At 37.2% G+C, this 15103-nt stretch overlaps 2 protein-coding genes across 14 annotated transcripts in view; one reads left to right on the top strand and one right to left on the bottom strand.

Moving 5' to 3' along the window:
• The window catches only part of HEPACAM2 (HEPACAM family member 2), a gene marked incomplete at its 3' end in the record, with an annotated part of 61026 nt that extends 49248 nt beyond the window's left edge, over positions 1-11778 (bottom strand). For 5 of the 13 annotated variants that reach the window (XM_082693652.1, XM_082693654.1, XM_082693659.1 and 2 more), the window contains exon 1: positions 5649-5797. In XM_082693652.1, the coding sequence (XP_082549778.1) occupies positions 5649-5727 (79 nt within the window). In that variant the 5' untranslated portion in view covers positions 5728-5797. Of the gene's footprint in view, positions 1-5648; positions 5806-11715 lie in introns of those variants that run through there. The other 8 variants (XM_082693653.1, XM_082693664.1, XM_082693662.1 and 5 more) reach the window with 6 other exon arrangements.
• Positions 11586-15103, top strand: part of VPS50 (VPS50 subunit of EARP/GARPII complex) — a gene marked incomplete at its 3' end in the record, with an annotated part of 104804 nt that continues 101286 nt past the window's right edge. Inside the window, exons 1-2 of the mRNA XM_082692424.1 lie at positions 11586-11698; positions 11870-12080. Of these exons, the coding sequence (XP_082548550.1) occupies positions 12048-12080 (33 nt within the window). The 5' untranslated portion in view covers positions 11586-11698; positions 11870-12047. The remainder of the gene's footprint in view (positions 11699-11869; positions 12081-15103) is intronic.

The following is a 15103-nucleotide window of genomic DNA, read 5'->3' as shown; positions in this document are numbered from 1 at the left end:
GTCCTCAGTTAGCTGTTGGTAGAGACTGAGACTGGGTCTGACAGACAAGTTAGAGAACTCAGGAGAAAGCACGAAGATGAAGATCACAGGAGGTTAGAGGGAGAAGGAGCTCCCCAATATTTCCCTAAAACTGACCATATGGAGTAAGAATTAGGTGACTCTATGGGCAAAATAAATATGTCTTATAGTCTCCTTGGGCTCTGTGTGTATTTGTGATGGCCTCTGTATTTTTTTTCTTTTCTTTCTTTCTTTCTTTTTTTTTTTTTTTTTCCTGATAATGGGCTGTACCTGCACATTCATTTTAGTGATTTGGTTTGTAACAAGAGTTACAAGGTATGAGGACTTGCATCTGTTTTCTTTTCTGGCAAGGGCAACAATGTTAAATTTGTAGTTGTTTCTAGTTTGAATCATTAAAAAAAGAAGGAACTGGTACTGGGAATTCTAAAGAGGAGATAAAGTGGATTTCAGATAAGGAGTAGTGGTTTCTGCAAGGAAATCATAAGCGAGAAAAAAAAAGAGAAGGTAAATCTAGGACTTAAACCTAGTAATTTCTGTGATATGTGAAACAGGGGCCAATAGAAAAGAGTGAAGTTCTTCAAGTCACAATTTGAGAGAGACACTGGGCATTTGGATGAGGGACCAGTAAAGGATGATTGCTCTTAGTGTATTATTATCTGCATAGAACAACATGCATGTCAATGCTTTTCATTGAACCTGGATAGGAAGCTCCTGACAAATTCCTGGTAAGCAATAAATAAAAACTTCTTTTTTAATACCCACTATTACTAACTTAAGAAACATCAAATGTAATTTTCACTCTATTTACAAAGTGTATTGCTGTCTCCTTTTATATTTCAGTGAATATGAAAGTATTTATGAGGTTTCATGGTTCACTCTTGATCTTAGACCTCCATGTCCTACTTTCACCATTTAGTCATAAATTCATCACTTGCAAATTGCCTTGAAAGAAATTTTAAGAACGTAATCTCTAAATAAAACGCAGAGAGACTTCTGTATTCGACACTTTGATAAAGTTAAAAATTAACTGAAATGCAAGGTCTTAGTAAAGGACACACCCTTGGGATAAAATGATGATTGGCCAGTCGAGTGGCCTTAGAAAAGTCATTCTAATTCTCTGGACCTTGGTTTTCTCATGTGTGAAAGGAGGGTAATATTAGATGAGGTCTAAGTTTCTCTCTACTCTTTATGTTTGTTCTTGACGTCCCGAGGTGCTTTTCTCAGGCAGCAGCTACCTTACTTTTGAAGGTAAAGGGCCCATATTTAATCGAAAGGGCTCCCAGAGCTTTGAGGTAATGAGTCTCACGTTTTAGTCCGCTTAAGTCACAATCCCTGGATGTCCTTTACTAAGGTGGTGACCCTATGTTTTTTTTACCAAGGAACCATGGGGGATGGTGGGGATCCACATTATTGTCTTGAGAATGCACTGGTAAAAGCTGCATGGCTGCTGACTTAAAATTCAGTAGTTGACTGTGACAGTGAGCTGTAGATACAGACAGCCTGAACGCAATTCTGGACAATATTTTCTTGTTTGAGAGAAGTCAGAAGTACTTGTTTAGGGCTGGGTTTTTTTTTTTTCCCCTTCCTCTTTTATTTATTTATTTTTATTTATTATTATTATTATTTTTTTTTGGAAAAGGGGAAGAACTGTTTTTCATCTACATTTTTTTTTGGTAGTTGCAGTTTAAAGATTAACTAAAATTTTAATAGTATATGGTTGGGAGGCACTTTACTACTATGGAGTGCTAGTATGACTAGAATGGAAATGTTGGTGACTTTTGGATCTTGAATCAGAATGTTGAATCTTAAGTATGAAAAGACTGATTGGAAGGTCTATGATTTTGGGAAGCAAATTTTATTTAATGCAAGGTTAGCTACAATACAAACATTGCAGCCCAGGAATAATGAAACTACTTTAGCAGAAAATAACATTAAGGACATGGATGGAACTAGAGAGTATTATGCTGAGCGAAATAAGTCAATCAGAGAAAGACAATTATCATAGGATCTCTCTGATATTAAGAACTTGAGAGGCAGGGCAGGGGGTCGTGGGGTGTAGGGAGAGAAAAAATGAAACAAGATGACACTGGGGAGGGAGACAAACCATAAGAGACTCTTAATCTCACGAAACAAACTGATGGTTGCTGGGGGGCAGGGTGAGTAGGGATAGGGTGGCTGGGTGATGGACATTGGGGAGGGTAGTGCTATGGTGAGTGCTGTGAAGTGTGTAATCCTGATGATTCACAGACCTGTACCCCTGGGGCAAATATTACATTAGATGATAATATTAAAAAAAAGAAGAAAATAGCACTTTTTATGGCACTTACAATAATTGTTTAAGTGGGGTGAACTAGTTCTTTGGTTTATTTTAGAAACTGTATCATGTAATAATGCCTTAAATAATACACTGCTATCAATATCTCTGAATGTGGGGTGCCTGGGTGGCTCAGTGGGTTAAGCCTCTGCCTTTGGCTCAGGTCATGATTTCAATGTCCTCGGATCAAGCCCGCATCGGGCTTTCTGCTCAGTGGGGAGCCTGCTTCCTCCTCTCTCTCTGCCTGCCTGTCTGACTACTTGTGATCTCTCTCTCTGTCAAATAAATAAATAAAATCTTAAAAAAAATCTCTGAATGTATTCAATGTTTATAACATCAAATCATATGAAATTGTATCATTTAATTTTTTCAAATATATACGCTTTTTCAAATATACGTATGACAGTGAGAGATAGCACAGCTATTACAATAGCTTTTTCCTTAGATTGCCTATACCATTTTATCAGCTAAATTATAGATTGCAAGTTATAAGAGTATCAGCAAAGAATGTAATTTTCTTTATACTGTGTCTTATCTCAGCTACTAAAATTTCCTCATTTTGTAGAAAAGAACCTATTGATATGATGTAATCCTTACTTGTAGTGAACTGTGGTAAATAAACAGATGATTAGATATCTCCTCTACATCTTAAGAACACTCTCTTGCCACTGCTGTATTTTACACTACAGATGTGATGAATCTATGCTGTCATACAGTAGTATATTAACTTTAAAAAAATTAGCTTCATTTTGAGAATTTTTCAAGCTCTCTTTTCTAGTTGTACGAGAAAACCTAAAGAACCAAAACTATTGATTTTAGGAACTCAACCTCTGTAGGAACAAATAAACCTTAAGGAAATTAATTTTAAAAATTGATGAAATTCAATTTCCTTTAGATATTCCAAATAACTGGACTTACATAAAAATTCAATTTTATTATTAGATTCACTTGTACCTACTTTTTAAATATAAAAAAGAAAAACTTTTAGACTTTCTGCATGTAAGGCATTATATTAACATGGAGAAATATTAATAATCTAACATACAACTTTGTAGCAATAATTTCCCTTTTAAAGACCCCCTTCGACTGTATAACAATAGCACTATAAAGGAATGTCCAGTGTTTAGAAATACTTGGAAGTCATGTTGTAGTTCATCTATATTCCAGAAACAAAAGACTCCCTAGACCAGTTTCACTGTATTGAATATAAACATCAGACTTCACAAAGTGACCTCTAGCTGTACCTCAAAATAGTTGGCATTTACTCCCCCTTTATCAGGTATGATATTAGCAAGCATAACACAACTATTGTTGACTGAAAATAAACTCCTGCATCTTTAGAGAAAATGGAAATAATGAAGTTGTACTTTGAAAAGACTTTACAAACTACATTTTGGACCTCTAAATTTTTAAGATTTTTTTTTTCAATAAGAAAATCAGATATCCAATATTCTAAAAACAAAAAGATTTCCACATTACATATGGTCTTTACAGCATACTATCAATGGAGAAAAGTGAATTTGTGTAAGAAAGACTGAAGGGATAACCATTTTAACTACTCAGGAATAGTCTATTTCTATGTATTAGTAATTTTTAAATCTTTTTTTTTTTTAAATTTTTATTTATTTGACAGAACACAAGTAGGCAGAGAGGCAGGCAGAGAGAGAGGAGGAAGCAGGCTCCCCGCCAAGCAGAGAGCCTGATGCGGGACTCGATCCCAGGACCCTGAGATCACGACCCGAGCCGAAGGCAGCGGCCTAACCCACTGAGCCACCCAGGCGCCCTCTATGTATTAGTAATTTTAATTTTTAGTTAAATTCTCAAACAAATTGTTTTTAAGTTCTTCTTAAAGCCAGCTTCAAAAATAGTACTTATGAAATGACAGCATCATTGTTGTTATAAAATTAAAAATAAAGTGGGGGCACTGACACACAGGATACTTTCAGAGCCCAGAAAAATGCACAAAGATAAAAAGTCTGTCATGGTAATTGTTGGATTTTTTTTCTAAAAACTTCAAAAACTAAAAATCTAGGTAGGCTTGAATTTGACAACATAAATACTGGAACAATCACCAACTACAGGAAACTCAAACACTTTTTAGATAAAATTACAAATCAACATTTCAAATACATTGGACATATACAACGTTACATATACATTTGAGTAATATCGTAATATTCACACTTACAATGAAAACTATAACAAGATACCAGTGAAAGCAAGGCTCTAAACTACTGCAAAAGACTAAGACTTAAATTGCTTATTTGGCTAATCTGTTCTAAAAATTTAAAGAATAAAGACTTTTTTGAGTCCCTGTTTACTATAGATAAAATAAGAAACAAACTTGACTTTTATTTACTTATTTATTTTTTTTAAAAAGATTTTATTTATTTGACAGAGATCACAAGGAGGCAGAGAGATAGGCAGAGAGAGAGGAGGAAGCAGGCTCTCTGCTCAGAAGGGAGCCTGATGTGGGGCTCGATCCCAGGATCCTGGGATCATGGCCGGAGCCAAAGGCAGAGGCTTTACCCCACTGAGCCACCCAGGCGCCCCCAAACTTGACTTTTAAAACTGATAAATAAGAAGAATGAAAAAGAGAATATCTGGTGAAAAAAAAAAGATGACATAAAAATAGTGGACATGTTGGAGAAAGACTCTTAAACTCTAAGAATGAAGAGGAGAATGAGGAGAAAAGACTAAAGTCAAGGAAAAAAATGTAATAGGACTAACCACAGGGCAAAGAGAAAGGCTAAAGTTATTTTGGAGAAACAATACTTTTTAACACATTTCTCCCTATTGTGTATACAATATTTTTTTGTAATTTTGGAACCTTACCTTTTTCCACATTTCATGAAAGTTAATTTAAAATGAAGCAGAATTGACAGTTTACCACAATATCTTTAATTAAAATCATTTTCATAAATTGTTAAAAAGTTTCACTAGAAATGGTCACAAATTCATGGCCTATGTGAATATTTGACAAAATAAAATACATCAAAGACTGTTAATTTACACATAAACTCTGTAAAGAAAAGAAATTCATTAGGTTTTTAGAAAGTCTTCTTTCTTTATGAGTGCTGTTGACAACAATTGCTATTCTAAGAAAACCACAATTACCTGTTTATTGAACCTCATTCCTCCTGCTTCTTTGCTGGAACAAAGTGTGTTATTGTTTAAAAAATTCTGAGCTGTTCTTCAATTATTTGAGTGAATCTACTGCTTAAATCAAATATTTACTTTATGCCCACAATTTTTTAAAAAACAAAAAACAAAACCAACAAAAAACAGCTGAAACATAATTCATGCAGTGCCTTACCTAAGAGAAGGAGGTATATTTTGCACTGAAAGCCCCCAACCGTGTTGCTGAAGGACTCCATGAAAGCATCCTGTCCCATGCATACAGTGCCCTGTTCCCGGTGGTAACTTGGTTCATGGACCAGCAGCTGCTGGTTTATTTGCTAGGGAAATTAGCAGTGAGGTAACAGACCCTATCCTGTCTCTTGCTTCTGTGATTTGAATACAGAATGAGTGTGTATATACAAAGGACACAGGGAACACCTGTTATATACTCTGCAAGAATACAGGCTTATGACTTTAGAACAGCTTCTTTGCGATTATCAGACTATCAGTGATTGTCAGTATATCTCATGAATCATTCTTGGTTATTAATAATCACATGAAGGAAAACATCCTTTTAGGTGACATTATTGAAAAACAGTATGCTTTCATAATAACAGCATATTGTGAAACTTCCTGAAAAAAGTAAGTTGGTTTCCTATCATGCAAAATTATGCCATTATTTTGAAATTAAAATTGTTTTTCTATGAAAATTGAACTATTTCATATATCTGCTAAAGTTACAAATCATCATGAAGTCATTAAGTAACATGTAAAAGTTATATCAAAGAATCAAAACAGAGCACCTGAGTATCTTTAAAAATGTATTTTTGTGTGTATTTTCTATTATAAACACCTGGCATGGTTTTATTCAATCTATGGATTGTTATTTTTAAAAGCAAACCACAGGTGTGTTTCCTAGTGACAGTGAATCATGGACCATGCATAATTATAATGAAAACAGATAATATCTGAAGCCCCATTTTCACAGCTGAAGCACAGAGGAAGTAAACCAATGGCCCAGAGAGGCTCTTGTCTCTACTGTGGTGCCTGGGCTACAGCTTTTCAACCTGATCTCTTCACTGCCATGGGAGCAGGCAGTCGTAGTACTTCCACTTAATTTACTAAGTTATAAGTTAACTCCCATTTAATTTCACTTATTGCAAGAAGGCTCTAGTCTAAGGCTGCCACTATGTAAAGTATGCAAAAAACATACTAACACGAAGCATATAACATAATCTATATAATAAAATCTGCATTAAATCCAGCAAAATTCTTTGTCTAAATCCTTTTTAACAGTAAAGGCTTACTGAAGGATTTCAAGGATAATGGGAAAAAAGACTATTCCTCAAGTGTAAAGTCAAAAAAATAAAAGGGATGGTAGTTATTTTAGAATCTAAGTTTGGGAAATTTTTTTTTTTTTTTTTGCAGCAAGGCTCCCAACTCTTCCAGAAGTGCAAAGAGAGTGAGTGACTTTTGGAAAACCTTAGGCCTCTTCAGAGGCCACTTTATAATCTCTCCATGATTCAGAAAAACAGCAAGAACTTCCAGGTGATTACTATCCCACAACTTTCTCTGTGCTATCTCTAAATCTTGGACATACATCTATTGCAGCACTTACCTCATTAACCTCAATTAATTCTGCTGAATGTTTATTTTTGCTCTGGGCAACTCAAATAAAGAAACTGTTCTAATTAATTATGGATCCTTAGCATCTCACTAATGATTAACTAGTGTTTTTGTTAAGTTGTTCCCCCAGAAATAAAACCCAAATGCTCCTTGGCCACTGTCTTCTGATATTCAGTTGATGTTAAGAAATGCATATGAATTTCAACATTGGTTTGCACAAAACCAATATTAATATATTAAGAATTACAGACATTCTACAGATACCACATAGATTCCACTCACATCTTTTAAATCAATATTAATTTCTGATTGCCCTTTTAAAATAAACTCTTTCCAGGGTTTTTCAAACCTAGTGCTGGCTCATGATAAAGTTTTTAGGTCCTAGGCAAATTCATGTTATACTTAAAATGTACTTTCTTTTATAACATAGGTGAGAATTGACACTATATAAATAAATGCCCAAATGAATCATAGCTGTGATCTTTTCATGTCATGGAAAACATGAAAAAATGACAGTATCCTTACCAAATGCCTTGGGAAAGTGCTACGTGGCACAGCCAAAACAAAGCGCCCTCTAGCGGCAGGTGGTAGGCATTAAAATCTTACCTGCTGGTGTAATTTCTGAATTCAGGATGTTTACACAGGAAGACATACAAGGTAATGCTAAAATAGAACTTCAACTGTTGTCAGTTTTTACACGATTGCTAAAGATGGCTTAAAGTGTTTTATTATTATATGAGAAATTTCCTACCATCAATATCTCACATCTGACTTGTAATCTACAGAGGGGTTCTGCTCTACTATACTCTTTTGGAGCCTGTTTATTGATCTTAGTTATATTTACATTTAGAGTGAAAAGACTGATTAATTTAAGCAATCCATATCCCTGGTGATTAAATTTCAAGCAATGAAAGAAGCCACTGTGTGTGGAGGGGAAAGGTCTTTTGTGGGGAGAGGGATGGGCTTTTTTGTCACTTTTCAAGTCACACTATTTATTATCTAGTTTGTTTAAATTGTAAGATTGGTCTTGTTTCATAAGGCAAGCGGTGCACTACATGCATTTTAAATACCTGCATTCATTATTTATTAGTAGCATATGAATATTTTGGAATGGTAAGAAGAACTGGAAAGGTGGCAAAATGCCAATGCCAAGGTCAATGTAGAATAGTGAGGACCTAGAACTGGAGAGAGAAGCACTGTCTTATGTTGTAATTAGATAGATCCTAGGAAAGGTTACAATTTACAGGTTATTGCAAAGAGCAGGCCACTAGCGGAGATCATGCCTACACACCTGTGCTGGTGTTCAATACTTAGGTCCACAGTGCTGCCTCTCAGAAGCCTGGATCTACTATGTGGCTGCTAAATGACTATGCGGCAGTCTTCCTTCCTGGGCTCCTCTCCAGGTCACCGCTTTGCCTTCAGCCTATGTTTTGGTTTCTGCTACTGCTTGCTCAGAAAGTGTAGTTACCTCATTCTGGAGAGGCCACAGAACTTTGTGCTGCTTTGTTATTTATGTATAGGAGGATTTAAAATGTATCTTCCTAATCAAACCAGCTTTTATTTAAGTTTCCAGAGGCTCCTCTAGTTTGGGCCATCAGCAATATGCTCTTATCCTATTTTATTGCTAAAACTGTTTCCTTGAATCAGAACAACTTAAACTCTTAGCTCTGACACTTCAATCTGCAAAAGTGGGGCTGGCAGTCCTTTACCAAGGGACTATCATCCAGCAAGCTATCCTCAAGACTCGTTGGCAGGCCGTCCAATCTTTCTGCTAGTTGCTCTGGTCTATCACAACAGCCTTCAGGCAAATGTAAAAGTCCTAAATAAGCCTTATGTACATTTTTGAAAAATGGAAATGAAATACCATGCTTCACCTTTTGAAAAGTGTTCTTTAGGGTTTTAGGCTTGTTTTGTTTAGTTTAGTTCAGGAAGATAAAAATGCATCATGTATGGCTCCATTATTTTCTATAATGTTAGTTGTATGTTGAATTAGAAAATATAGTTTATTTAGACAATATTATAGGTACAGCTTTTGAACTTTTAGAAGACTGGATTGTTCATTTATTTTTAGTTTATATGAAATAAACTAAAACTCAGAGTATTAGAGTAAAACAAAGTTGTAATGCTTTCTTGACTTTTCAGGGTCAAATAGATACAGAACATATTAATTTTCCCCATTAGGCTAACAGAAAAAGATAAAATATACATGGAATAAAAAAGCTTTTTCTTTTGTGTCTTGTAACTTTGTGTATTGATTATATTATGGGGGGGGAAATTTTGAATTTGGATCTGGATTCTAGTTCTGATTCAAGCTCTAATTTTAAAATGTGTGACCTTGAAATCTTAGATGAATCAATTTTCTCATTTCTAAAGAATGGATTTGAAATGCTAGAGTTTGCTGCCCGTAGGAATCACTGAAGATTTTAAACAAAGAACCTAAAAAAACCCCAGTAACAATGGTATACTCCTCAGGTGCATTTGAATGGTCAGGTTTGGGAACTACTCATCTTGCATCAGCTCTAATATACATATGCTTTTCAACCAAAACTCTGTTACTACTGTAAAGTGCATAGTACAGCGCTGCCTAGTGCCTAATAACTAAAAACTGAATTGGGTTTCATTTTATATGCTAATATAGTCAGCAGCTTCTGTTTCTTTTGATGCTTTCATGAACTTTTTAAAAAAATATTTTATTTATTTATAAACAGAGAGAGCGAGCGAGCACGCACAGCAGGGAGAACAGCAGGCAGAGGGAGGGAGAAGCACGCACCCAGAGCAGAGAGCCTGATGCAGGGCTTGATCCCAGGATCCTAGGATTATGACCCTAGCTGAAGGCAGAGGCTTAATGACTGAGCCACCCAGGTGCCCGAGGGACTTCTTCTTCTTCTTCTTCTTTTTTTTTTTAAAGATTTAATTTAATTTTAATTTTATTTATTTTAGAAAAAGAGAGAGAGAGTGAGCACAGGGAGGAGCTGAGGTGGAGGGTGGGGAAAGAAGAAAGAATCTCAAGCACACTCTGCACTGATCACAGAGCCTGACAACTCCATAGGGCCTGACTCTATGATCCTGAGATCATGACCTCAGCCAAAACCAAGAGTCCAATGCTTAACTGACTGAGCCATCCAGGCACCCCTTCAAGGACTTTTAAATATTTTCACATAATAAGAACTGCCTGGCAATAAAGACTAGAGCAGGCAGAGAATGAACTAAACTAGGATTGCCCAAAAGTGCCTGGAATATTTTATGGGGTTAGAAATTACAGAGAAGCATATAGGTAAACATATAATTTCAAAAGCGATTGTTAAGCACAATGATAGAAGAGATAGAAGAGATACATCATCTCATTTATCCTTATGAAATCTTAGGTCAAATATTACAAACTCATTTGTAAAAATGAGACAAAGACAAATGACAAGACTATAGTTCGAATGACAGAATTGCAGAACTGGAAATAACCTCTATATAATATCCTCCAAACTTCAATCATTTGCAAACCACTTTTATTATTTTGGCCAGATCTTACTATGACCCATACTATGGTTTACCTAATATTTTTCATTAGTTTGACACTCTTGAACACTTTTTCAGTTGTCCAAAGACAAATATTTGAAACCATGGGTTTTCTAACAAACATTAATTAAATGTAAATTAATAAAAAATATTGGCACCATACTTCACGACTTAAACACCATACATGAGACCCTTACTTAAAACAACACCTGCATAATCACTCCCTTAGTTTCTGTTTGCATGTTGCAGTAATCATAGACATGTTACTTGGTTTCTCCATACCTTTGTTTCCTCATCTTTAAAGTGGGGATCATTGAAAAAAATAAAAGAAAAAAATTAATTGGGAATAATTGTACAACCCTATATGATGCTTGTGTGGCTAACTAAATGAGATAATATATGTAAAGCGATTAGCACAGTTCTCCACATGTAGTAAGCTCTTGATAAATGCTACCTGTTGTTAATTCTGGATTGCTTTTTGTCCCCCTAGCATTGTCATAATTGGAAAGTTGTTTCTCTCTCTCTCTCTCTCTTCCTTTTTAGAGATTTTATTTTTTAAGTAATATTTACAACGAAAGGAAACTCGAACTCACAACACTTGAGATCAAGAGTCGCACGCTTGACTGAGCCAGCCAGGCGCCCCTGGAAAGTTCTTCCTTAAATCAAACCCGGAACACCTCTCCTATTACTTTCCCCAATTTAACTAAACTCCTAAACGCTGAAATCAGAACTTGAAAGTGTCCTGTCTCCTTACTGTTATATTTTCTATCTCAACTTGCCTTAGATGAGGTGCGGGTTAAAACCTTGGGTTTTACAGTTTTTTTTGCAGTGGATGTCAAGACGGAGGAAGAACAGCCCTAGCCCTGGACACACGCCTATTGGGCCGCACTTTTCCTCAAAGCTCATAGCCAGTTGGAGCGTCCCAGGTTCCCAGGTCACTTCTGGAAGAGCGCCTTTCCTTGAGTTCCTGTCACGTCAGTCCCACATCCTCCCACCCCGCCCAGGTTGGGTTTCCTCCACTACACTCTAAGGGGGAAATCACGTCAGTCCGGTTTCTAAACTGTCTTCTCAGTGCTTCGTCCTGTCGCTCAATGCCCGGTCACCTATGAGGTAAGTTTTCGCCTTACCGAAGCGGGGTGACCAAGAGCAAGTACCTCTGTAAAGACGGGCGGTCACCGTGGTCACCCAGAACAACAAGATTCGCAGGCTTAACTGAAGCGTCCGCTATTTTGCTTCCTGGGAAATGTAGTACCTGAACTGTCCTCCTCTCTTCATTGTCAGTGTCCGCGGCTGCCGGGAGACTACAATTCCCAGCATACTCAGCGCAGGAAAGGATGACCCGAGTCAGCCGCTCCACGTGACTACTCACTATGGCTTCCCTGTGTCCGAGCCAGTTGTCTGGTGGTTCGGCGTGATATGTTAGTTTTTTGAGGCAGGGTACCACCGTAACGATTTCGACATGCAAAAAATAAAATCTCTTATGACCCGACAGGTAAGTCGCGGAGGCTGAAGCAAAGGCCTCCTTCGTCTGCGCTGGTAGAGGAGCCTAGATATTCTCTCTCTGGGCTGGGGCTGGCGGAGAACTTAGGTATGGCTGGTGGCAGGTATCAGGGGCACGGGGAAGCCAGGGCACACCCTAAAAAATTCACCGAGCCACCGTGATCTGAGCCATGCTCAGGCAGGTAGCGGCGTCCCAGAAACATTCCTTTAGATAAGGTCAATGAGCAAGTTTCAGTAAGGGCTATCTTTGTCTCCCTTCCTTCTTGCCATCGTTCCAGTGACAGCCCCCGCTACCCTGCAGGGCTCCCTTTTTCTAGAATATGTGTCGTCTGTGAGCAGGTGGCTTGAGTAGGGAGGTGAGGTCTGTGCAATAGAGATGACTGGAAAGAGTGAAAAAAACGGATGAGTTGAAGACAGAATGGGTAGCTCCATGACTTTGGGCAAGTTCACAAACCTTGTAGCTTAAATTTCCAGATGTGAAAATGGGAATAATAATTATTTTTCTTAATATTATCTTACAGTTCTAATATGAGTTGCTAATAAGTTAATGCGTGTGAAATGATACTTAAAAAAATCATTGTTATGGCAAAATAGTAGCCTTTTATTTTTACTGCAGTGATTATTCATTAATAAAAACTTTGGCTGTTTTTTTTTTTAATTTCATCTCATAAATGTTAGGGACTTCCTAATAATGTCTCAGCTTCCTTCAAGGAAGAAGGGTCAGCATTTCCGTTAACACACTTACTGGTTATGACTTGGTTTTAGATACCTTTATTTATTCAACTCTAATATTTCACCAGAATTGGCCATTCTTTATTATCTTTATATGAGAGAAGTATAATTTAGAGTTTTAAATCAGAAAATTTTGAGAACTTTGGAGATAAGGGGGATAATCTTTTAGTGAAAGGTTCATTTTGAGTTTTCTTCTTGTTGACTAGAAGGAGATTACAAATTCCAAATTAAACTCTTATTTGAGATATAATCTGAATAGGTTACAGATGGTAGATATCTTGTGAAGAACACATGAGTCCTACATGATTATTATACTCCTTTTAAATCATATTGTTAATGTCATGGAACTAAAATTTGAAAGTTCTGCGAATACTAAAAGATTTAAGTATGTGACAATCCCTCATATTTGTTGAGACTGGAGTTAGGGTTTATACCACTTGTTACTTGAGGATGTTTAGGTCCTGCTCCATCCTGCCATAGCTATGTGACCTTGAGGAAGTCACCAAACTTTTTAGAGAATTTGTTTCTACATCTTTTTTTTTTTTTAAGATTTTATTTATTTATTTATCTGAGAGACAGAGATCACAAGCAGACAGAGAGGTAGGCAGAGAGAGAGAGAGAGAGAAGCAGGCTCCCTGCTGAGCAGAGAGCCCGATGTGGGGCTCTATCCCAAGACCTTGAGATCATGACCTGAGCTGAAGGCAGAGGCTTAACCCATTGAGCCACCCAGGTGCCCCATGTTTCCACATGTTTAATATAGGAATACTAACATGGATCTCATGGGGTCAGCCTGGTGCTGATGTTCATATGATATGATGAAGATAAAAGAGATAAAGGAGTTAACACACCTGGGTCTTATCAAGGAAGTGCTTGATCACAGAGGTCTCCTGAAGGTAGTGGAATTGTGAAAATGGTGACTTCAGCCTCAGTCAGTTGCTTATTGGACTTGAGAAGGTCGAATCAGTGCTTAGTTGGTATAGAAAAAAACCTAAGAACACATACAGAAAGCTGGAACCATACTGTGTAAAAAGTGAGATAAAACTAGGAGTTTTACACAGATTTTTTTAAAGGCTATATTTATTTATTTTACAGAGAGAACGAGAGCTCGAGTGGGTGGATGGGGGAGCGTGGAGTAAGAGGGAGAGAGTCTCCATGTTGATTCCATGTTGAGTGCAGAGCCCGACTTGGGGCATGATCTCATTATCCCAGGATCATGACCTGAGCCAAAACCAGGAGTTGGATGCTTAATTGACTGAGCTACCTAGGCGCCCCTACACAGATTTTAAAAGTCATCCTCGTTATGTTTGTTTATGGCTTGATTTCCACATGTTTAATCATTACTAATACACATTTCATTAATCTTTGAGATATGAAAGTAGAGTACTGCCTAGAGTAACACTGGAGATTTTTATTTAGTACTCTATTATTGGGTTAAATATAGTAGTATTACAAATAAATGTACACAAAGATTTTTCTTTTTTGTGAGGCTGAAGAGTTTGCTGATATCATTATGGTGGAGCGATATGAAAAGTCTGTGCAGCTTAGGTGTTTGGCATTTCAGCTCTGCAAGGATCTTGGTTTGGAAAAGAGTGCGAGGGTGGGCTTTGTTAGCACTCTTTATTTAGATCAGTTCTGTTGTTCAGCCTTCTCTATTATGCTGGCCTCTGTTCTTTCAGTTCATTCAACAAATGTTTACAGAGCACTATGTGCCAGGCACTATTCTAAGTTTGGGGGTGCAGCAGTGAACAAAACAGACAAGTGCTCAGGCAAACATAGGGATTAATGTTTAGGAAGAAGAGGAGTTAGGGAGGCCTGGGAGTTGTTGGCAAGTTGGGATCGTTTATAACCTTAAATAGTGTGGCCATGGAAGGCCTCACTGAGAAGGTGACATTCAGGTAAAAACCTGAAGGAAGTGAGGAAGTGAACCGTGTGGATATTTGGAAAGCAACATTCCGGGTAGAAGGAAGAGCAAATGCAGAGGCCTTGTGGCAGAAGCATGGCTGAGGAACAGCCTGACGCCAGTGTAGGGGGAGTAAAGTAAGTGAAGAGAAAACAGTAGGAAATGAGGTCTGGATGAGGTCACAGGGCTGAGAGCAGGAAGCCAGATCACCCAGGACCTCATTTTGACCTCATCTCCTACTACTTTTCTTCTCACTAATAGCAAAGCCAGGCTTCTATTTTTATTGAAATAGCAAGCAGGGGATTGATCTCATTTTACATATATGGGCTTCAGAAAGATCTTTCTGGCCTCTTTTAAAAGGACAATTTGAAGAGGGAAAAAGA

The sequence above is a fragment of the Mustela nivalis genome (genome assembly GCF_964662115.1).
Source record: "Mustela nivalis genome assembly, chromosome: 12".
Lineage (NCBI taxonomy): Eukaryota > Metazoa > Chordata > Mammalia > Carnivora > Mustelidae > Mustela > Mustela nivalis.
The sequence above is the reverse complement of the archived record's forward strand: the minus strand, read 5'-3'. Positions and strand labels throughout refer to the sequence as shown.